The sequence below is a fragment of the Crocuta crocuta genome, unplaced genomic scaffold (genome assembly GCF_008692635.1).
Source record: "Crocuta crocuta isolate KB4526 unplaced genomic scaffold, BGI_CrCroc_1.0 scaffold77, whole genome shotgun sequence".
Classification (NCBI taxonomy): Eukaryota; Metazoa; Chordata; class Mammalia; order Carnivora; family Hyaenidae; genus Crocuta; species Crocuta crocuta.
In genome coordinates, this window is record NW_027532172.1 from 4,126,616 (window position 1) to 4,149,520 (window position 22,905).

A 22,905-nucleotide genomic window follows, 5' to 3' on the forward strand; every position below is an offset into this window, starting at 1 on the left:
GAGGCGGGGACCCCGCTGGAGGGCCGCCCGCCGAGGCTGGGGCTTTTCTCTTGGGAGGGAGTCAGTGACACAGGTCAGTGCCAGTCTGTCCGAGGAGGGGGTGGTGTCAGGCAGACACCCGGAATCTTGCCCACCCTCCCTGGGCTGTTGCCTGCCCCCTGTTCCTCTATCCTTCCTTTTCAAGCTCCTCCTCCAGGAAGTGGGGTCAGGCCACTGGCCTCTCGCCCACATGGAGAACTTGCAGGCTCATCTGGACACACAGGGTGCATCAGCTTGTCTTCTAATGGTGGGGGCGGGGGGAGATGAGGCTCAGGAGTCTCCTTGGACAGCTTGGGGGCTGTGAAATCTGGTCATACGGACACCCACACAAACAGGAAGCAAAGAGCAGAGAGAAGGGACACAGGGAGCCGGGGTAGGGCGCAATGGCCACGGGCCTCTTCTTTGCACCCCTCCTCCCCAGTCATGAGCACGGCAGCCCAATGGATAAGGACTTTCAAGTGCTAGAACGAGAAAAAAACCCGGGCAGCCTTTCTCCATTCCTGGTGAAGGGGCAAGTATTCAGTGCCGGACCGAGTTCCACTCCCCGCAACACCAAGCCCCAGGCCTGCCTTCGGTTATGTTTTATTGGCTGAAACCATGCAGGCCATGTCTTTCGAAATTCCCTGTGTAGGCTGGCGCTGGTCTCTGAACTGGAAGCCAGATTCAGCTGACCTCTGACCTTGAGGCAAAGAGCTGGTGCACGGGCCTGGTTCAGGTCCACAAAGGGAGAGTGGGCCCCAGCCCTTGCTCTCTAAAGCCGGAAGCCTTGCGTCCTGCTTCTAGATAACGTCAGAGTCCAGGAGATCCTGACATACCCAGCTCACCACAGCAACGACCATGGCCGAGGACCTGGAGGTGTGGAAGCAGGTGTTTCAGGAATTAATTCAGGAGGTGAAGCCATGGCACAGATGGACCTTGACACTAGACAGAGGCCTTCTTCCCAACACCCTGCAGCCAGGGTGGTCCCAGTACCAGCAGTGGGCCTTCGCCAGGTGAGTGGGGAATGGGATGGGATGTTTTCCAGAAAATTGTTGTTTATTTGTTGCTCTGTATACTTGGTACTTTTTTAAAAAAATCTTTTAATGTTTATTTATTTTTGAGAGAGAGAGAAAGACAAAGCTCAAGCAGGGGAGGGGCAGAGACAAAGCAAAACACAGAATCTGAAGCAGGCTCCAGGCTCTGAGCTGGCAGCACAGAGCCCGATGCGGGCGGGGCTTGGACTCAGGAAGGAGATCAGACACTTAACCGACTGAGCCACCCAGGCGCCCCTACTTGCTACTTTTCTTATTCCATTCTGTGCTTGCAGATTGAGCCCTCCAGGAAGTAAGGAGCCCATCATCCAAGAAGCTGTAGCTTTGGTGAAGGCTTTTTCCTCATTACAATGAATCTGATTTGAGGGGTTGGGTAGCAGTGAGGAAAACTGCGTGAGCAACATTCCCTGCATTCGCTCCGTGCCTCGGGGGACCTGGGGCTCACTACACAGCCTAGGAGGGAGAGGCCCCTGGGCTGAGGAGGGCCCTCCGGGAGAGGGCAGAGGACAGGGGAAACTGAGGAACATGCAGCAATCTTGTCTTCTACTCCAGGCAGATGGACCCTTTTAAACTAAGATCTTCAGAAGTCCATCTAAAGCCTCACCCTTTTTTCTGGGAGGGAAGGCAGAGCTCCAAAGGTCGGTGGGTGGGGTTGCCTACCTGCACAGAGGGTGGGAGCCTGGGACTCCCTCCTGGGGCTGGGGCAGGAGCTCAGTGCCCTCCCACTGCCCTCCTCTTCGGAGCAGGGTCTGGGCAGAGGAAACAGAGCTCTCTTCTGCTGGTGGCCCATGGCTTTCCCAGGCCAGGAGCATCCGAGCAAAATCTCAGCTCTTTTTTTAATTTCTTTTTGTGAGAACCTTGAACCCTGAGCTGGCACACGAGCAGAGCAGCATGACCCAGAGGGAAGGACAGGGGACAGCAGCCCAGGAGAGCAGAGTCCAGGTCCCCGTGTACCACTGACTCTGAATCCCAGTGCTGAGAGCCTCTGGGGATCTTCCCTTCATTTCATTGTCATGTTCACCCTGTGAGGTGAGGCCATGATCCAGACTCAGGAAGGAAACCTTGACTGACTCGTTCTTCCCAGCCCCCTCCAGTGAACCCCCCCCACCAAGACTTTAGGTGCCCCTGCATCAAGCCAGATAAGGCGAGGCTTGGCTGCTATAACACACAAACTACAAAATACCAGTGATTTTACCTGATGCGTGGTCCCAGGGTCACTGAGGCAGAGGAAGAAGAGCTGGAGGGTGTTCCAAGAGCTACAGCACTAGATCTGGAAGTGGCACATGTCACTGCCCACATCCCATTGGGCAGCCGGTCACATTGCCCACCCTAACTGTGAGGGGGCTGGGAAGTGGGAGAGAGTGCAGAATAATCGGAAGAGCATGAGACAGCCCTGCCGTATGCGGCTTCTGTGTCTCCCGTAATTGCTGTCCTGGGTGCAGCCAGGTGCTCCCCTGTCTTCTTCCCCTGCCTCCATCTCTCCTGACATGCATCGTCCAAATATCTGAGCTCAGGAAACTGCCCTCTTCCCTGGGGAGAGAGGTGCCATTCTCTTGTACCCTGAGGCCAGGCACACACAGAACCCAGCTGGGCTGGAGGGGCGTAAAGGGAGAGACAGCTGGACCCTGTGATCTCCTGTAATACTGGCAGATCAGGGGCCCCGGGCAACAGGGCAGAGCAATGCTTATCCTAAGACACTGGCCCCTCCCTGATCTGTGGTCTATGACTTATAGTCTTAGTCTGTCTGGGCGGCTAGTAAAAAACAAAACAAACAACAACAACAACAACAACAGGGGTGCCTGGGTGGTTCAGTCGGTTAAGCATCAGGCTTCGGCTCAGGTCATGATCTTGTGGTTCGTGGGTTCGAGCTCCACATCAGGCTCTGTGCTGACAGCTCAGAGCCTGGAGTCTGCTTCACATTCTGTGTCTCCCTGTCTTTCTGCCCCTCCCCTGCTCATGCTCTGTCTCTCTCTGTCTCTCAAAAATAAATAAATGTTAAAAAAAAATTAAAGAAAAAAAACAAACTGGGCATCTTATATACAACAGACATGCATTGCTTAGTTCTAAGGGCTGGAAGTCCAAGGTTAGGGTGCCAGCTGGTCTGGGGAGAGCCCTCCTCTGGGTTGCAGACTTCCTGTTGTATCCTCACATGGTGGGAGGAGCTGGGGAGCCCTATGGGATCTATTTGATCAGAGCACTAATCCCATTCGCCTGGGCTCCACCCTCGTGACCTAATCACATCCCAAAAGACTCCTAACATCATCCGTCACCTTTAGGATCCCAGCATGTGAATAGAGGGGAGACATAAACTTTCAGATGGTAGCACTTAACCAATACCCATTTGTACCATTGGTGGATTTCAGATCAGGGTTCTTGGGGGCTGATTTAATGGCTGCTGTTGCACCTGTAGCTTTTTGACCCACTTCATTCTACATGTGAAGAAGCCATGGTTTGGGGTCAGTAGCCTGGAGGTCTAGTCCTGCTTCTTACACCTACTGAGTCTCCGCACCTGATTATGTGCCTGGGCTCCAGCATGATCGAGTTGGACTTAGAAGATCTCCCCCAGTGCAGACACCTTGTGATTAACTATTTTCATGACAGACACCAGTGGGCCCCAAGGCATGCTGGCGACACAGTGGGGACAGGAACGAGGGGCTCACTGATTTCTTTCCCCACTAACCGCACCCCAGTCGAGCCATGTCCATCTGTTGTTAGGCTCCGCCTCTTCCCTCTGGCCCAGCCCCCGACTCAGCCATCCCAGGCCAAGCTGAGGGTCTCATCTTCTGTCTCTGCAGGTTCCAGTGCTCCCTGTGCTCTCGTAGTTGGGCCTCTTCCCAAGTTCAGGTCCTTTTCCACATGCACAAGAGTAAGGAGGAACCCAGGGGCAAGGTGAAGATGAGGGTCTTTGCCCAGAGATGTCGGAAGTGCTATCAGTCTCCATTTGAGGTTCCCAAGTTCACCAAAGAGAACATCTCAAGGATCCTGAATAACCTGGTGTTCCGAATTCTGAAGAAATGCTACAGAGAAGGATTTAAGTCCATGGAGGAGATTCCTACAATCAAGGAAATCTCTCTTGAGGGGCCGCATGACAGTAACAACTGTGAGGCGTGTCTGCAGGGCTTTTGTGGTCAGAGTGGGGTGGGTCCAGCCACCCAGGCACCAGTGTCCCCGGCACTTGCCCCCATCAGCCCACCTACTTTCAGGACCACCATTCCCATGCCCACAGCGGGTGGCATCAGAGTGGACACAGTGAACACTGAGGCCAGCAGGGGGAGGGATTTACCCAGAGAGGGGAGCACCGAGGCCAACAGGGGGAGGGACTTACCCAGAGAGGGGAGCACCGAGGCCAACAGGGGGAGGGATTTACCCAGAGAGGGGAGCACCGAGGCCAACAGGGGGAGGGACTTACCCAGAGAGGGGAGCACCGAGGCCAACAGGGGGAGGGACTTACCCAGACAGGGGAGCACCGAGGCCAACAGGGGGAGGGACTTACCCAGACCCTGGTACTCAGGGTCCACACAGGCTTCAAGCCTTCCCACCCACTGGAGCCCGAGAACAAACACCTACCACCACGTGGAGAGACAAGTCCAGGTCACTCCCTGGAATGAGAGGCTCTATTCCCACATAGCCCCAAATCCCAGGCACAGGTATTGGAATGTTTGCTGCTGTTGCATCATTCTAGTCATTGTGGTGGTGATTATCGTAGAGATTATTCAGTGGATCTCAACTTGATGCCAAGTTCAAAGTCATGTATGATGATCCCACGGAGAGGAAATTTCCAGAATAGGTCAATACAGAGACAAGGGGCAGATTGGTGACTGCCAGGGGCTGCGGGGAAGGGGATTAATCTGTACGGGGCTTTTCTTGGGTGGGAGGAGGTGGTGAATGGTGATGAAAATGTTTGGCACAAGATGGAGGAGGCGGTGGTACAACACTGTGAATGTAGTACAATGGGGTAAATGCCATCGAGTTGTTCATTTTAAAATGGTTGATTTCATGTGAGTTTTAATGGTTAATTTAATGTTAATTTTGCTTCAATTAAATGTTGTTTAAAAGACCTGAAATTCCACTCATTCTCTGTAGACAGAAACCGTTACAGCTCACAGAACCATCCGGAAATCTCATGAGACCCATGGGTCCTCTCTCCAGAGAAGCTTGCCCAGACCCTGTGACATCAGTCTGTGGAGGCACTTGCTGTGGTTTTCGTTAGGCTGAAAACCTGGGTCTCAAAGCGGTGGTGTCCACAGGAAGGTCCACAGCTCAGGGCCAAGGCAGGACCATCCACCCAGGTTGGAGATAGAGCCTTCAAACTCCATTTAATGTTTCTTTGTACTTTACTAATTCTTGTTGTGTAGCTTATGATGTGTGTTGATGTATTAGTAGACTGGGACTCGGACACAGTGTGTAAATAAACAAATATACACCCACTTGGAGCATGTGCTCAGTTTCTCATTGACTTTTTCATTTTTAGAACTCTACACCCATTAAACAACAACTCCCATTTTCTCCCTCCCCCGAGTCTGTGCTAACCACCATTCTTCTTTCTGTCTCTGTGAAGATGACTACCCTAAGGACCTCATCTAGGTTGACTCATACAGTATTTGTCTTCTTGTCGCTGGTTTATTTCACTTAGCATAATATCCTCACAGTTCCTCCATGTTGTAGCATGGGAAGGATTTCCTTCCTTTTAAGACTGAATAACATTCCATGGTTTGTATATACCACATTTTGTTTATCCATTCATCTACACAAGAAGGGTGGCTTCCCCCTCTTGGCTATTGTGAGTAGTGCTGCTAGAAATACAAGTGATCATTATCTCTCTGAGACCTTGCTTTCAACTCTGGATACATACTCAGAAGTGGAAATGCTGGATCATACAATAATTCTATTTTTAATTTTTTGAGGAACTGCCATGCTATTCTCCATAGCGATTACACCATTTTATACTCTCACCAACAGGGACAATGGTTCCAACTTCTCCATATCCTCACCAACACTTATTTTCTTGGTTGTTGTGGTGGTGGTGGTTTATAATAGCTATACCAATGGTTGTGAGGTGATCTCTTACTGTATCTTTGACTTGGATTTCTAGAAAATGCAATTTTTTATGATGCAAGCTTACTCTTTTTTTTGAAGCAAGATCCCTTTTTATTTTTTTCAATGCTTATCTTTTATTTTTGAGAGAGAGTGTGTGTGTGTAAACAGGAGGGGCGGAGAGGGAGAGAGACACAGAATATGAAAGAGGCTCCAGGCTCTGAGTTGTCAGCACAGAGCCTGATGCAGGCTCGAACTCACAAACAGTGAGATCATGACCTGAGCCGAAGTCAGACGCTTAACCAACTGAGCCACCCAGGTGCCCCAGCAAACTTACCCTTTCAAGGCAATATCAGGAATCATATTTGTACATCTCAGCACAGACAGAAAGAAGTGTTGAGAACACAAATGTGTAGGTAAATTCTTAAAATGCTTGCTATTTGTTTTCAAATATTGGAGCACAGTCTATATACCTATTCGGTGAACTCCAGAAACTTAAAATGTAATCGTGGACAAGACAGTTACAAACACATGCCTAAGGAACAAGCGTGCCCAGTAACCCATAAACAGTTGGCAGCTGAGTGACCAGTGAGGTAGGAGGGACATGCTGGGTCATTGATATAAAAAGGGTTCTAGGGTGCCTGGGTGGCTCAGTTGCTTAAGCATCCATCTCTCAGGTTTGGCTCAGGTCATGATCTCATGGTTTTATGAGTTCAAGCCCTGCATCAGGCTTTGTGCTGACGGTGCAGAGCCTGCTTGGTATTCTCTCTCTCTCTCTTTCTCTCTCTCTCTTCCCTACCCCCACTCATTCTGTCTCAGAATAAATAAACTTAAAAATTTTTTAAAGGTGGTTCTTAGTGGAAGGCAAATCATAAAATATTTAAGATGGATTCAGCCTTAGAAATTGTCTTCTTGGGGCACCTGGGTGGCTCAGTCAGTTAAGCCCCTAGCTTCAGCTCAAGTCATGATCTCATGGTTTATGGGTTTGAGCCCCGCATCAGGCTCTCTGCTGTCAGCACAGAACCTGCTTCGGATCCTCTGTCCCCTCTCTCTCTGCCCCTCCTCCACTTGCTCATGCTCTCTCTTATTCTCCCTCTCCCCCTTTCTAAAATAAATCTTTAAAAATATATAAAGACTTATTTTAATGTTTATTTATTTATTGAGAGTGTCCTGGCTCCCTATGTCCCAGTGTCCAGACTGCAGAAGAGTCTGGAACATGCATGTGTGTGTGAGTTCACGTTTGCACAATAAAGAGACGGCAGACACATGGAGGTGGGAAACACACGCCGATACCCCCCCGTCCCCAGAAAGACTCTACTGTATCCAAAGATAGGTGGGGATGGGTGGAATGATTTGGGGTGTGTCAGTAAGGAAAACAAACTAGAAAATGGTAGAACACTTAGATATTTGGGACATTAAGGGAAGCGGATGTGGAACAATTTGTAAGCTCGCTGAAGCCTAGAGTCAAGAACTTTAATTTCCAGAAAGAATTGGAAAATACTTTAAAATCCTAAGAAATGTTGTTCCGTGATCAAAAGTTACTCTGATAGCAAATATTGGTACTGACAAGTAGGGCAGGGGAAGCTATGTGCTGTCCCTATGTATCAGGAAAGGAGCAGAATTAGGACACAGGAAATTAGAATCGATTGAACCTACATTCACCACAGAACAGTACCTCGAAGTATATTTTCCTTCCAGCTCAGAAGTAGTGAGAGAGATTCAAGAGATGCATTGACGTGGGAAGGAAAGGACGCAGAGAAGGAAAGACAGTAACTGATTTCTGGACCTTTCTGTTTGCCATCATCACGAAGTTACCCTAAACTGGAGTTTAGCAAGCACACCAAACAGTCATTCTAGAAAGCTCGAGTCAAGAAATGTGATGCGGGGGCACCTCGCTGGCACAATCAGTTAAGCATCTGACTTGGGCCTAAGTCATGATCTCACTGTTCCCAAATTCAAGCCCCGCGTCAGGCTCCGGGCTGACAGCTCAGGGCCTGGACCCTGCTTTCGATTCTGTCTCCCTCTCTCTGCCACTCTCCTGCTTGCTCTCTCTCTCTCTCTTTCTCTCTCTCCCAAAAATAAATAAACATTTAAAAAAATTTTTTAAAGAAATGTGATGCGGACCTTGCTAGTAATTAAAATGCACTACCGAATGAGCTCACCTGAGCATCTTTACCCCTTTAATGTCCAATGTATGAAAAACAGGTTATACTAATAAGCTTTTGGAGCCAGAACATTTTTCTTCTAAGAAGCACATCTTATCCCCTATTCACATGGCTTTACTGCTCATACATATACCCTGCAATGGAAATTCCTTTTCCAAACTACGAATCAGTCCATATGCATCACATAAAATTTTCACGTCTCTAGGGTATTTCCACTAAGATCCATATTCTACATTATAATCTTCCTCCATTTTTAACTTATATGAATAGATTAAATAGTGTCTTTACAAACATCATATTCAAACAATATGTTTGGCTTGGGATATTATGTAACATGAAATAATTCTATGCGGATGCAGTACTTTTTCCTTTCTCTGTATGCAACAGCACACAAGGTTTTTGCATAAAAGACTGGTTTTATTGAAATAAACTTTACAGAAGTCATGGCCAATTTGCCTGAAAGCTCACATTTGCCCTCTGTTAAGATTTATTTTCTACTTGGCTATCTATAACATACCTTGGCACGAAACAAAATTTCAAACTCATTGGAGTAGTACAATTAATACATTTCAGTCCCATTTTTAAGGAGTTAAAAAGAAAAATACAATTGTTTGAGGTTCACTTGAAGTGATTTCTCATTCTACTATTCTTTTCATCTCTTAACCTACCTTTCAGAGTTTGTTTTTAACTTGAGACAATCCTCCACTGAAGTGTTACCATGTGGTTCTAGAACGCTCTACCTGTTTTGCATGTTGAGGATAAAATACTTGGAATTATGATTAAACCTATCAAGACAAAATATGGAGGGTGTCATAGTAACCCTTCTGATAAGAGAAAATAAAAATCACCCTTCATTTCGTCCCAAAAATCCCAACTGGCTAGACATGTGTGTCCAATATGGTAGCCACCTGTGGCAATCTAAAATTAAATTTAATTAAAAATTCTTAATTAATTAAAAATTCCTGTTACACCAGTCATTATTGAAGTAGTCAAAAAGCACATGTATCTGGTGGTCACTACATTTGGACAGCCCAGATATAGAACATTTCCATCACTGCAGAAAATTCTACTTGACCACACCGAATTAGACCATGTAGGAGTCGATTCATATGTAAATATGTGAAATATACACTTTTTCCTTCTCAGTCATGAAAGCTACTTGTTAAAACTTATCTTCAACTCACAACCCTGTTGATTTTAGCCCAAGATAATGGTATAAAAATAGATATTTGTACAATTTCTCCAAATCATATGATGCATTGTAAGAGTCCAAAGCCCTGTACTGAATCCCGTCGTCGCCAACGTAAAACAGTCTCATGAGCTCCCCGTGGACCGTAGCATTCTGGCCACGGGCAGAGTTCTCTCGTGGTATCTTCAAGGAAGCCTTGCTAGGGGCTCCTCCTCAGTATGGACTAGTCATCCCTGCTACTCTGGGTGGCCACCTTGGAGGAGGAGTCCCTGAGGGTACCGCCTCTGCTCCCTGCTCCAAGGTGGGTCCTAGGGCTTCTGAGGTTCCCACTCAGGGCAGGGGTGCCATCCCTGCAGGCCACGTAAGGCTTCCCAGGAACAGCCAGGCCCCCACACTGCCTCTGCCAGGGCTACCAGTGCACCCTCTGTCTTGTACCCAATGGGTGTCTTGTACCCAATGCATCAGCAGACAATCCAGCCCTTCTTTCTACCATCAATGCCCAAATATACCTAAAGTCTCTCCCGAGACCACAAAACATAATTAAAACATATGAAAATAGCAGTTTGTATAAACCCAAGAAAAATGTTTCTCAGTAAAAGACATAACGTATTAAAACTCTCTCAAAATAGGGGCGCCTGGGTGGCTCAGTCAGTTAAGTGTCCAGCTTCAGCTCAGGTCATGATCTCACGGTCCGTGGGTTCTGACAGCTCAGAGCCTGAAGCCTGCTTCGGATTCTGTGTGTCACTCTCTGCCCCTCCTTCTTTTGCGCTCTGTCTCTGTCTCTCTCTCAAAAATAAATAAAACATTTTAAAAATTTTTAATTAAAAAAAGCTCTTAAAAAATGAAATAAAACCTCATTGACTAGTCCAATACAAGTGCTCTTTTTTACAACCCCTTTTTTTATCCCTGGTTTCCTAAAATCAGTGCGATCAGCTTCCGAATTTGGTCTTTGAGTTATAATTTTTTAAACAAATGCATTTTCTAAAATATTAAAGGTGCATTATTTGGAAATAAGTATATGCAAATGAACGCTTACATATTACTTAGATAAATCTGTTTATCAATTCTCCAGCCCACAGGGACAAATATTCATAAATGTGAAATCTGAAAACCATTTTTCCTAACTATGACCATGGTGTCTAGCCTTGTCCTTAAACACAAACTGTTATTCCGCAACGCCAAGATTTACATCTCCACAGGACAGGGAGATTCTGCAGTCTTCTGACGGAAGATCTCAAAGCTGAAGGCTGAAAGATACTTTGGTGGTATAGCTGGGAACAGATTCTGTAACAAGAGGAACACATAGACTCAACGATCCCCCATTTTATCACCAATTGTAGCTATATGCCGTGGCTTATATCACTACACAAGTTACTACCACTTCATATGTTAAGTATAGAGATAAAGGCACTTGCCCATCCCAGTTAATGGTGACATTTGCCTTCACAAATGTTTAGTCATGCTTTAGAAATGTTTAGATCTGGGACAGAATCATTAGCCCTCATTCTTTGGCAATCTTTTCAACAGACTCACACAGCTACATCGGGCTCTGGGAATCCGTATGACCCTAAGATAATACAAATTGACAAGACAGAAAGAGATGGCCAAGGACCTGAGACCATGGACACCAGGGAGATGGGAAGATGGTTTGTAAGCAAAGTTTGGGCTATTCCGAAACCAAGTAGGATCTTGGGAAGTATGCCTTCTCTCAGTCTTGCTCTTCCCACTGGCTGCCGCCCACACTCTGCTTTCACAGCCAAATATTGTCAAAGGATAGTCTATTCTAATGGCTCTCCAGGTGAGGCTTCCAGACCCAAGGCATCAACATTATCAGGGAACTTGTTAGAAAGACACACTCTAGGCCCTACCCCAGACCTGACAGGTCAAAAATCTCTGAGGGACAGGGCCTGAAGGTGAATTTTAGGTTCACCAGTGCTTGAGGACCAGTGAGGAGTTTCACTTCCTCATCATGCTTTTTTTCTTTTAATTTTAATGTTTATTCATTTTTGAGAGAGTAAGAGAGACAGAGCATGAGCAGCAGAGGGATGGAGAGAGAGGGAGACACAGAATCCGAAGCAGGCTCCAGGCTCTGAGCTGTCAGCACAGAGCCCAATGTGGGGCTCGAACCCGTAGACTGTGAGAACATGACCCAAGCTGAAGTCAGACACCCAACCAACTGAGCCACCCAGGTGCCTCTTCCTCATCATGCTTGAATCACATGAGGTTGGAGGGTCACATGACTTGCCAAAGCTACCTTTTTTCCCTACAGCTTTGGACTCTGGATCTGACTCAGACACTAGTGTGAGGGGGAAAGAGAGAAAAGAGGGAAGACACCATGATGAAGAAAATAAAACAAACTTTAAAAATACGCCCAACCTCACATAAGTTGAACTGTTAAGAAATTGTCATCTTTACAGGCTTTACATTTTATATTTTTACCAGCTGAATATTGGCAATATCATGTGAACCAACATGAATATATGAAGGATAGAATTATTATAATTATTTAGAAATAACTGAATGAATTAAAAAACTATCATCACTAGAGGCGCCTGGGTGGCTCAGTCCTTTAAGTGTACGACTTTGGCTCAGGTCATGATCTCACAGGGTTCATGAGTTCGAGCCCCATGTCGGGCTTTATGCTGACAGCTCAGAGCCTGGAGCCTGCTTCAGATTCTGTCTCTCCCTCTCTCTCAAAAATAAGAAAACATTAAAAAAATTAAAATTACAAAAAAGTATCATCACTAAAGTTCACTTTTTAAAAGCAAATTATTTTATCACTGACCAACAGATCCAAAGCTAAACACCTATTTTCTCTCATTCTTTCTTGCAGTTTTAAACAATAGCTCTAAAATGTAATTATGAACAAATCAATAAAATACAACAATAAAGGTTTCCCCAAGAGGAAAATTATACAACCCAAAGATAAATTTTGGCAAAATAAATGGTTCTGCTATTTGTTTCACGTTTCACACAAATTTCTCATTTATTTCATAAAATGTGTTTTTTTAATATTTTTTAATGTTTATTTTTTAAGAAACATTTTTTTAATGTTTTATTTATTTCTGTGAGAGAGAGAGAGAGACAGCATGAGCAGGGGAGGGTCAGAGAGAGAGGGAGATACAGAATCCGAAGCAGGCTCCAGGCTCTGAGCTAGCTGTCAGCACAGAGCCCAATGCGGGGCTCAAACCTGCGAACTGGCTCGAGCCCACGAACTGTGAGATCATGACCCGAGCTGAAGTCAGGCGGACGCTTAACCGACTGAGCAACCCAGGCGTTCCTTTTAATGTTTATTTTTGAGAGAGAGAGCAAGAGGAGGGGCAGAGAAAGAGGGAGACAGAGGATCTGAAGCCGGCTCTGTGCTGAGAACAGAGAGCCCATTGTGGGGCTCAAACTTGCGAACCATGAGATCATGACCTGAGCTGAAGTTGGACATTCAACCGACCAAGCCACCCAGGCACCCCTATTTCATGATATTTCAACATTCAAGATTAAGGATGACTGAATAGATCGGAGGTAACTGCATAGAGATTTAGTTGAAAAAAATTGTAATTTGCCAAATAAATGGTATTTTTCATTCCTGTCAGGAAACCCCTGACTATCTAAATGTGACCAACCATCTTTAGTCTGTGAACGGGGGAGGAGCAAGCCCACATGCAGATTTTCCGAGGGTGACTGAGGTGCACATTTTCAAAGTCCTGGTGGCCAGGGCTACCTCCTGCCTAAATCCACCTGCATCACATCTTTTGGGCAGGTCCATGCTTAACTTACCAACAAAAGAGAACTGGAAAAGTAAGAGAGAACTCTCAGGTATCCATACCCAGGAAGCAGGTGGAGATTAGAAAATCAAAGAGTGACTTATGCCTTTTTCCTGTGTTTGTGTGCTTGTGGCAGAAGGAAGGGCTTCTAACCTTTGGAAACAGCCACTGAAGAAAAGGCTTCCCACCCTTTCTTGAGGTCCTTTGATGCCCCCCGCCCCCTTAATATCACCACCCCATGGGAAAACCAAAGCTAAACGAACCTAGGTACCAGTTTGCCACCTCACACTTTTCCTTTTGTGATTTTTATATAAGTGGACCTTGATTTACATAAGACACGGCTTTTTCTGAAGTTGAACTTAAATGGACTTTGAAATGGAAACTCTTCTTGCCATTAATTAGGATACCCTTTTGTCAATGTCATTGAGTTAAAAATTCACATACAGTTAGTAATGCCCCGTCTTAAGAGTATGTTCTCTGACCTCCGTCAAATAGCTGATGATGTAACAGGTACTCAAGTGCACTGGAAAATGTTGATATTTTAGAGAAACTATATATATTTTGTACATGGAAAAATAACCAACTGGCATTTTCTCTCTCATTGTGACTCGTGTCAAATGTGTTGCATGAGCACATGGAATTCTGTACATTCATTTAAAAGAATTTTAAAGATGATCAACGTACCTCTTTCTTTAAGATCTTCAATATAGGCTTTCAAAAATTCTTTATCAAAGTGTCGACGATCTTGCTCACTTTCCATCACTTCCACACCATCTTCACACTGGGTATTATCAATAGGATTGTCCATAAGGCTTACAAATCTATGCAAGAAAATATGGACAATATCACATTTTCACCTGTGCATTTTTTACCGCAAAATTCCTCTCATAGGAAGCGAATTTTTATGGTACTGAATCGCAAGTTCTTGCTTATACTTGAAGGTCACAGCAGACCACACAATATTAGCGTCACCAGTGGAACTGCCCTGTGGAATGATCTCACACGATTATGGGAGCAATCCTGCTCGGGGGCCTGCTGGGAAAATGAGAGCTACTTAGCCACAGAGGACAGCAGGCAGTAGGCCGTGAGATGGACGCTAGCACTTGCTCACAGTCAGGCCCTTTAAACTGGATGATGTCCGACTAAGGTCTGCTATTACTCCCAGTTAGTGATATCAAACTCTAAAATGAGGTGGGGTTAAATTACAAAGGACCCAACAGACAAAATCCCCACAACGAGAAAGATGGACATCCGCTACCCAGAGATAAAGAAGCTTGAGGAGAGAAACTAAAATGGGATTTGATCTGTCTTCATAGTTGTGAAAGATGTTTTGATGTGAAAGTTGATGTTATTATTTTAATTCAAAACAGGAAATTGCTCAGGGTGCCGAGTAGGGCTCATTTGGTTAAGCATCTGACTTTGGCTCAGGTCATGATCTCACAGTTTGTGGGTTCAAGCCCCCCTTGGGCTCTGTGCTGACAGTGCAGAGCCTGGAGCCTGCTTTGGATTCTGTGTCTCCCTCTCTCTCCGCCCCACCCCCACCTGCACACACACACTCTCTCTCCCTCTCAAAAATAAACATTTAAAAAATGTTTTTAAGTTTAAAAATACAAGAAACAAAAAAAAAAAAAGGAAATCCCTTGAATAGTGTTTGGTCTGTGGGCCCTGTCGGGTTGGGTGTTAGCTGTTGTCATTGGTTTGTAGAAGTTCTATAAACATGAAAGACAGAGTCATCCATCTGTCCTATTTCAGTACATATATTCCTTAGTTCATCTTCCTTTTCATTTTATTTAATGTCTAAACGTGGAGAGAGCAACAAAGTTGTAATTTCTACGTAGATAGATCTATTTAACTTTTCCTTTGCAAGCTCTTTCATTGAATTAATTTTTATCACCCTTCCCTATCAATAAATAAATAAATAAGCCTATATTTTATCACTCTTCAATGTTTTATCAAAGTAATCACTGTCTGTATTATAGTTTTTTTATGTTTATTTATTCATTTTGAAAGAGAAAGAGAACATGAGCAGAGGGGAAGAGAGAGAGAGAGAGAGAAAATCCCAAGCAGGCTCCTGCCATCAATGCAGAGCCCAACACAGGGGCTGGATCCCATGAACTGTGAGATCATGACCTGAGCTGAATCAAGAGTCAGACGTTTAATCAAATGAGCCACCTAGGTGCCCTTGTATTATTTTAAAATTTGATTAGCACAAAGATACTTTGTATTTAAAGCCATGGTCTCTTACCCTACCTCTGTCTCTCAGATCCCAGAGACAATCTCTTTCATCAGTCAATCATTATTTTTACATTATTAACCTCCTGGAAATCTCTTTTATGCAGGACCAACACTTCAACGTTATTGAATCATGTGAAGGTCTTTCTTCTCTTCAGTTCCCCGACCCTCGCACCTCCCAATTTTTATGATCTATACTTTTACTTTTTCAACATCCTATTACAAAAATTTTCCAACATTCAGAAAAGTCAAAAAAATTTTACAGTGAACATCCCCATACCCACTGCCTATGTTCCACATTTAAGATTTTACTTCCCCTACCTTGTCACATACCCATCCGTCTGTCCACTCCTGTCTACTCATCAAGCCATCTTATTTTTTGAGGCATTCAAAGCACATCACAGACAAACATACTTTTACTTTTGCCTTGTTAGCACCAACGCCATCCGCAATCTGATCCAAAACCATATTTAACTTTTCTATCTTGCCTGCTATTTGATTCTCAAGTTGAAAAACTCATATTCTTGTGACAATTATCTGGGAAGGCTTGGTGATGCCTTCATATCTGGGGCTGAGACCACACAGTACGAGCTGGGTACCTGCACATTTGGACAGCACTTGCCCAGGGGCCAGCTCCACCGTGGCTGCCACCCCCTCCCCCTGGGGAAGCCTCCAAACACAGAACTCTGGGGTCTTTCCCCCAGGGCCACCCTAGAGGAAACCTCAGACTTTGGGTCAGGGGGCCAGACTGCTGGGGGTGAGTGGTCTGCCCGATGGAATCAAGGAGGAGATTGGAAGGTGGGGAGTCATCTGTTTACATGAAATTTTTCTTTATTTTTAGTACCGTGTCTCAGTCTGCTCCAATACAGACGTTGAATTTCTGACCTCAAGCTTCTGTGGAGTTCTCCCGGGCAAACGGACTCAATTTCTTGGTTTGATCTCTGAACTTGAGCCTATTTCATACAAGTTTTATCAGTCACCATTGTTCTGTCTGCTGTATCTCTCCCAAAGTTGTGTTAATATCTCTCATTCTGGGAAAGCCTTCTCCCACTGTCTTGATCATTGTGGATTGTAGGTTTTATTGTTTTCCTCATCTCAGTGGGGTCTCAAGAGGATAGGTGTCAAATACACGGTCAGTCTACCATCATTAACATGGCATTTCTTACTCCTTTGATAGTTTTCTTTTTATATTTAATCTGTGACTTTATCTATATGTCTTCCTACATACTATACACAATATACAACATATACATGGCTATATGCCTTAAGCTGTCTTATGCTATAAAGTGACGAACAGACTTTGTCTTTCCCTAAGAAAGCCAACTTTCTTAATGGCATATTAAGTCACTCATACCTTCCTCATTGGTTTATGAAAATCCCTGTATCATATATTAGAGTCGCTTTCAGTACTACCTATTCTGTTCTAATAATTCACCTATAAATCATTGCCTAACACCACCTCATTTTGATTATTACACTGTGGTTTTTTAAAGTTTATTTATTTATCGAGGGGTGGGGGAAGGGATATAGAGAGAGAGAGAATCCAAAGCAGGCTCTGCACTGTCAGCATGGAGCCCGATGAGGGGCTCAAACTCACAAACTGTGAGATTACGACCTGAGCTGAAACCAAGAGTCAGACGCTTAACCAGCTGAGCCCCCCAGGGACCCCATGATTACACCTTTTAAACACATTGTAATTCTCAATAAGGCAAATTCTGCCCCGTCACTCTTGTTTTCCAAAATTATCATTGCTATTCTTAGCTTTTTGCCTTTCAGGTATACTTTCAAATCACTTTTTCAAGTTCCAAAAAAAGAAACCCCACTGGGGTCGTGGTTGGAATCATATTGCATTTAAGTATAATTTTTATAAGAATTAATATGTTTATAGTCTTTTCATCCAGAAAAAACAGTATGTCTTTCCAAATATTCAAGACCTCTTTGATAGCCTTTGTGGGCACTTTGAGTTTTCTTCATATAAAAGAGCTATTCTCCTAGCATTTTTTCTAGACTTCTTTTTTAGGTTTTTTATATTTTTGGCTAATACTATTGCTGTCATTATTTCTTCCATTATTTTTCTATAGGTTATTTATAGAAGTCTTCATGCAAACTTATATCTAGGTTTTTTTTTCAATTAAACGTTTATTAATTCAAAGAGCTTCCATCTCATTCTTTCAGATTTCCAAGTTCTATAATTATTATCAATTGAAATAACTTTAGTTACCTGCACGCAGGTCAGTTTTACCCTGACCGGAAGTCCCCTTCCGGTCCGCCCTTGGTTATGAAGCTATCACACCTGCTCCCAGCTGGCTGAATGTGGGAGGGGCTTTAAGGATGGGTCCTGCCCCCCTCTCACCGGGGGACCTCTTCTCATCCAGAAGACATTCCTGAGACAGCCAAGGACAGGGGAACACCCATTCTGATGGAAAGAGTATGGTGGGGCAGTGGGGAGAAGATGTCACGTCCCTGTTCACTTTGTGATTACACAGGAACGAACGTAGTCTCTCTCTTCACAATTGTCAACTTGTTTATTTTTGTCTGCTATGTCTCTTATTGCCCAGATTGGAAGATGAAGAAGATTTAGGCTGAAAGTGACCATTTACCACTGACAGAATTGGACACCCCTGGAAAATAGCCCCCTGAATGGTGGTTTTAGCCAACAACTGGTACTCAAGGCAGATGGAAACTCTGGACACAGTGATGCAGTGGCTCTCACTGGAGTGGCCTCAGGTAAAGATTCCTAGGAATGGGTCAAAACGGGCTCAGGATAGAGGTGATGGGGGGACCCCCAAAGCCTCAAATTCTGGCAGGACATGCTAGCTGAGAGCCAAGGGGATACGCCCTGAAGTCAGCTTCATGGGAGGGTGGAGCAGGGGCTTTTCAATCCCACTTCCAAGGTAAGAAAGACCATTCAATGTCTCAAGCCAGTTTGGAATCTGTTTGTGTCATGTTTACATGGATGGTTTTTCTTAGTTTGGGGTAGTATACACGAACCTCTAAGGAAATCAAAGAAGAGTGAGGCAACCAGGAAACATTCAAGAGTCACTGACCTTCCACGCTCCACAACAGACCAGGGAGCCCTGGACAAATGCCCTGTCACACTCCAAACAGCGGTAGCATTTGTCCAGAAATCCTCTGAGTTCTACCTCCCTGTGCCAGGGGCCAAAACCTTCAAAATCCTATAAAAAGTCATTGGAATTTCTGTGAACAGGGATCAGATCCTCAGAGTACAAGAACCACCTGATCTGGTTCCTAAAACCGGTGGGCGCCCAGGATCTAGGCACTCCTTACCTTGTGTCTGTCTCTACTGTGATCTACTCACTTTAAAGGTGTGGACGAGTCCCACAGGGCAGTGGGGAGCTCCACCAAACGGTCCCCGCTGACAACTAGCAAGGCGAGCTTCTTCAGGTTAAGCAAGGCATACGGAAGATAGGTCAGCTCATTCTTGTACAGGATAAAGGTCTGCAATTCTTCTAGCCTAAGAAGGAGAAAAAGGGAATAGAATATACGGATTATATTCATAACTGAGAAACCAAAGTGAATGACAAATAAATTCTGGTATGAAATCCCTATGCCATTTATCTTATATAGGTGACCCTATCTTACATAGGTAACCCTTGTAAAAATAAACTGACTTAAATATTTAAATAGAGTCATGCCAGGTGACATGAATTTTAAAGGTTCGCTGACTTAATTGCCAGTCGAAGACCTAAAGCGAGTAGCAGGATAAGCAAATCGCACAACGTGCATGAGGCTAAGAGGGGGCCTGGCACCCAGCACAGCCCTCTAAGGGTCCGTCGCATCCCCAGGGTCAGCAGGGCATGGGAAAGGACCTGCCCTGCACCTGGGCTGAGAATGAACAGATTTGGGCCACCTACTCCCTACTGCACATCTTGAAAGCACAACCTTCCTCTCCCATCATATTCCCTACTTTTAAAATGGAAAGCAACCTGCAGAATGAAAGGAAATGAGCAAACTACGCTCCCGCCGTGTTTCACTGATTTCCCATTTTATTCTAACTCAGTGACCCCCTCCCCAGTTTTTTCTTGCATTTGCTTGCAAAAGCTTAACTGATCCCACAAATATTTCAGAGTTCCCCTTGGGTTTCAAACTAAAACAATTCCCACTTAGTCCCACAACCTGGAAAGCACCGATATGCCATAGGTACCAGGAGAAGAGAAAGGTCGTAGGAGTGACCTTCAGAACTGAGCCAGTTTTGGCTTCTGTGCCAATGTAGCTTACTTACTATTTGCTATGTCTGCATAACGAAGACTGTGGATTTGAAACCACGTTAAGCTCTGAGCCTGCCATATAGGAGCCTAATATTATTGGTGGAATGTATGAACGAGTGAATAAATGAATGAATGAATGAATCTTACATGATTGAGGGTAATTTTTTTTTTAAAGTAAGCTCTACACTCAATGTGGGGCTTGAACTCATGACACTGAGATCAGAACTCACATGCTCTACTGACTGAGCCAGCCAGGCGCCCCAGTGTGATTATTTTTTTAAGCATGACACACAAGGATATAATTGGAAAAACCTTACTAATCATATCAATTTTGTTTGAAAGATTTTGTATAATAAATCAATAAATGAAACCAAAAAAAAATTATCCTTACTGATACTCTAAACAGAGTAGTATGTTCCTATTCCATATATAATATATGTATAAAAACAGAGTGATAGTTTTCTATTCCATACATAATAAACATGCTTTTCTATTTCCGTGGAACAAAAGAAAGTTAATGATACCATTCTATTGAGGAGGGAAGTAAAGTTCATCAAGACAATGAAGATGTGTTCAAATGCACATATATATGCTTACACGCGTAGGGCACAGATTGGAAACTGTCTTATTATATAAAGAACCAGACTCATTTCCCAGAAATGGTAAACTGTTGGAAAATTCATTGATTTCGAAGACCATTCACGGGTTACGCGTGTTTAACGTGGTAACGGTGTTTAAGGCGTTAGTAACTAATGCATACACACCTCACCTTCAGAACGCGAGTAGCTACCTGTCTATATCTTGAGGCAGATCGGTCAAGCTATTGTTGCTGATATCGAACCACTGCAAGTTAGGCATCCTCAGGACACAGATCGGGACACTGGCAAACCTGTTTGCCGAGATATCTACGAATGTCACTTGCTTCAAGTTACTTAACTAGAAAGGAATAACAACATGTATACTCTAATTACTTTTGCGAGAGCAGGAATGAAGTTCGACTACTTGCTGGTATCGTGATTGAAATGTCAAGAAAGTGCGATATAACAAAGATGGCCTCCAGCTTGTAAAACATCTTCCCCACATTATAGATCATCCCATGTCGTCAGCCAAATAAAAGTAAATCATAGTGCAAACATGATTGCTTTCTTACTTCAAAGGGGAGCTCAGTTAATTCTAGATTTCCAGAACAATCCAGTTTCTCTAGATTTTCACAGTCCCCCAGTTCTGGAGGAATGCTCCTCAGATGGTTGAAACTCACATTGAGTTCTCTCAGGTTCTTCAAACAACCTGTCATCAGAGCAAATAAACATCACAGGGTAGATCCCTTAAAGTTTTTTTAACAGCAAAAACAAGACAAGGATACAAAACATTTGTATAAATGATGATGGGTGAGACACGAAACGTAATTTTGTATTTGTTTTTTAAGCACTTTATTCAATGTCAGCTCCTCTTTTATCCTGAGCATGTGGGTCCTTGATGAGCGTGTTTTGCTTACTCTCTATTTAATCCTTCATCAAACTACAGGCAGCCCCCAGACCTTCACCCCTCACACCCCAAGACAAAGAGGAGCAGTAATGACCATTGCGGTTTTCATTTCCAGGTGCTGCAGCTGAACAGAAAAATGATGGAAATGTATAAAATGTTGATCAAAATGACCTAACAGGCTACACTAAACTCATCAACGGACTAATATGTGGGACCAACTGGTTGTAGTTTATGTTTACAATGAACATATCATTGTGTGCTTGTCTTTCTCAAACTAAAAGAAGACAAACACGAAGTTCCTAAACACAGCATTATTCACTCATGACACGTCTAGTTTCAGAGCGACTGGCCAGCGTCTGCCTGTGTTGAGTTCCACAGGTGGGAAGGTGGCCCCAGGGGGCGCTGCAAACAAGCCACTGGCTCTGGGGACACAGGAAACAGCGCTGGCCAGCAGTTTCCTGGAGCGCTGTGCTGCCTGCCCGCCAGCTGCTTGCTCACCAGAGCAGAATGTCAAAGGCTCCCACTAGGGAACATACCAATTTCAGCTGGAAGACGAGAGATTTGGTTTTTTGGCAGATCCAGAATTCTCATGGCTTGAAACAGCTCGATATAGGTAGGAATGATTTGAATCAGGGTATTGCTGATATGCCACTCTTTCAGGTGTGTCTGCTCCTTCAACGAGTCAGGGAGCTCCTAAAATAAAATGAATTACATCAGTCACAACCAGTTCCTCAACATCTTGGAGCAGAGGGGCAGCGTGTACAAAGCCAAGTATATTAGGGCATCAATGTAGAAGATGAGAGAGCACGCGTGAGAGTGCTAGGCCCGCCCTTCGCCAGCTCAACAGCTGCTGTGTGAAGCCACTTTTAAGACTCTGTAGGGGCACCTGGGTGGCTCAGTCAGTTAAGCGTCTGACTCTTGAGTTCGGCTCAGGTCATGGTTTCACAGTTTGTGGGATCGAGCCTCAAGCCAGGCTCTGCACTGACCATGTAGAGCCTGCTTGAGATTCTCTCTCTCTCCCTGCCCGCCCCCCCCCCGCCGCTTGCTCTCTCTCTCTCTCTCTCTCTCTCCAATAAACTTGAATTAAAAAAAAAAATTTAGAGGCACCTGGGTGGCTCAGTCAGTTAAGTTCAACTTCAGCTCATATCATGATCTCACTGTCTGTGATTTTGAGCCCCAAGTCAGGCTCTGTGCTGACAGCTCAGAGCCTGGAGCCTGCTTCAGATTCTGTGTCTCCCTCTCTCTCTGCCCCTCCCCAACTCATGCTCTGTCTTTCTCTCTCTCTCTCTCTCTCTCAAAATAAATAAACATAATTTTTTAAAAAATTTAATGTTCATTTGTTTTGAGAGAGACAGAAATAGAGTGCAAGCAGGTGAGGGGCAGAGAGAGAGGGGGACACAGAATCCGAATCAGAATCTGAGCTGTCAGCACAGAGCCCGATGCAGGGCTGAAACTCACAAGCCATGATATAATGACCTGAGCCAAAGTCGGACACTTAACCGGCTGAGCCACCCAGGCGCCCCTCAAATAAACTAAAAAAAATACAACAGAAAAAAACCATGCTGCAGTTGTCATTAATTTCACAAAAGCAGGTTAGCCCAATTCCAAAGCTGCTATGGATTCATGATGTCACTGAAATCAAATGCACGGTGAACACAAACAGCCGGGCTCCCCCCATAGCCATGACATACATGATTTATTTACAACACATGAACTTAACATCTTCTGAAAGCAAAATCTGTC

At 44.6% G+C, this 22,905-nt stretch overlaps 2 protein-coding genes across 2 annotated transcripts in view; one reads left to right on the forward strand and one right to left on the reverse strand.

Annotated features, from left to right (window-relative positions):
• Nucleotides 1-5,497, forward strand: part of RTP3 (receptor transporter protein 3) — a 7,157-nt gene extending 1,660 nt beyond the window's left edge. Inside the window, exons 4-7 of the mRNA XM_077777122.1 lie at nt 823-1,031; nt 3,866-4,197; nt 4,297-4,299; nt 4,582-5,497. Coding sequence (XP_077633248.1) covers nt 877-1,031; nt 3,866-4,197; nt 4,297-4,299; nt 4,582-4,802 — 711 coding nt within the window. The 5' untranslated portion in view covers nt 823-876 and the 3' untranslated portion in view covers nt 4,803-5,497. The remainder of the gene's footprint in view (nt 1-822; nt 1,032-3,865; nt 4,198-4,296; nt 4,300-4,581) is intronic.
• A 5,033-nt stretch (nt 5,498-10,530) lies between these two features.
• The window catches only part of LRRC2 (leucine rich repeat containing 2), a 31,950-nt gene continuing 19,575 nt past the window's right edge, over nt 10,531-22,905 (reverse strand). Inside the window, exons 4-9 of the mRNA XM_077777257.1 lie at nt 21,699-21,855; nt 20,828-20,964; nt 20,468-20,613; nt 18,768-18,923; nt 13,901-14,037; nt 10,531-10,742 (exon numbers count right to left, since the gene is read on the reverse strand). Coding sequence (XP_077633383.1) covers nt 10,693-10,742; nt 13,901-14,037; nt 18,768-18,923; nt 20,468-20,613; nt 20,828-20,964; nt 21,699-21,855 — 783 coding nt within the window. The 3' untranslated portion in view covers nt 10,531-10,692. The remainder of the gene's footprint in view (nt 10,743-13,900; nt 14,038-18,767; nt 18,924-20,467; nt 20,614-20,827; nt 20,965-21,698; nt 21,856-22,905) is intronic.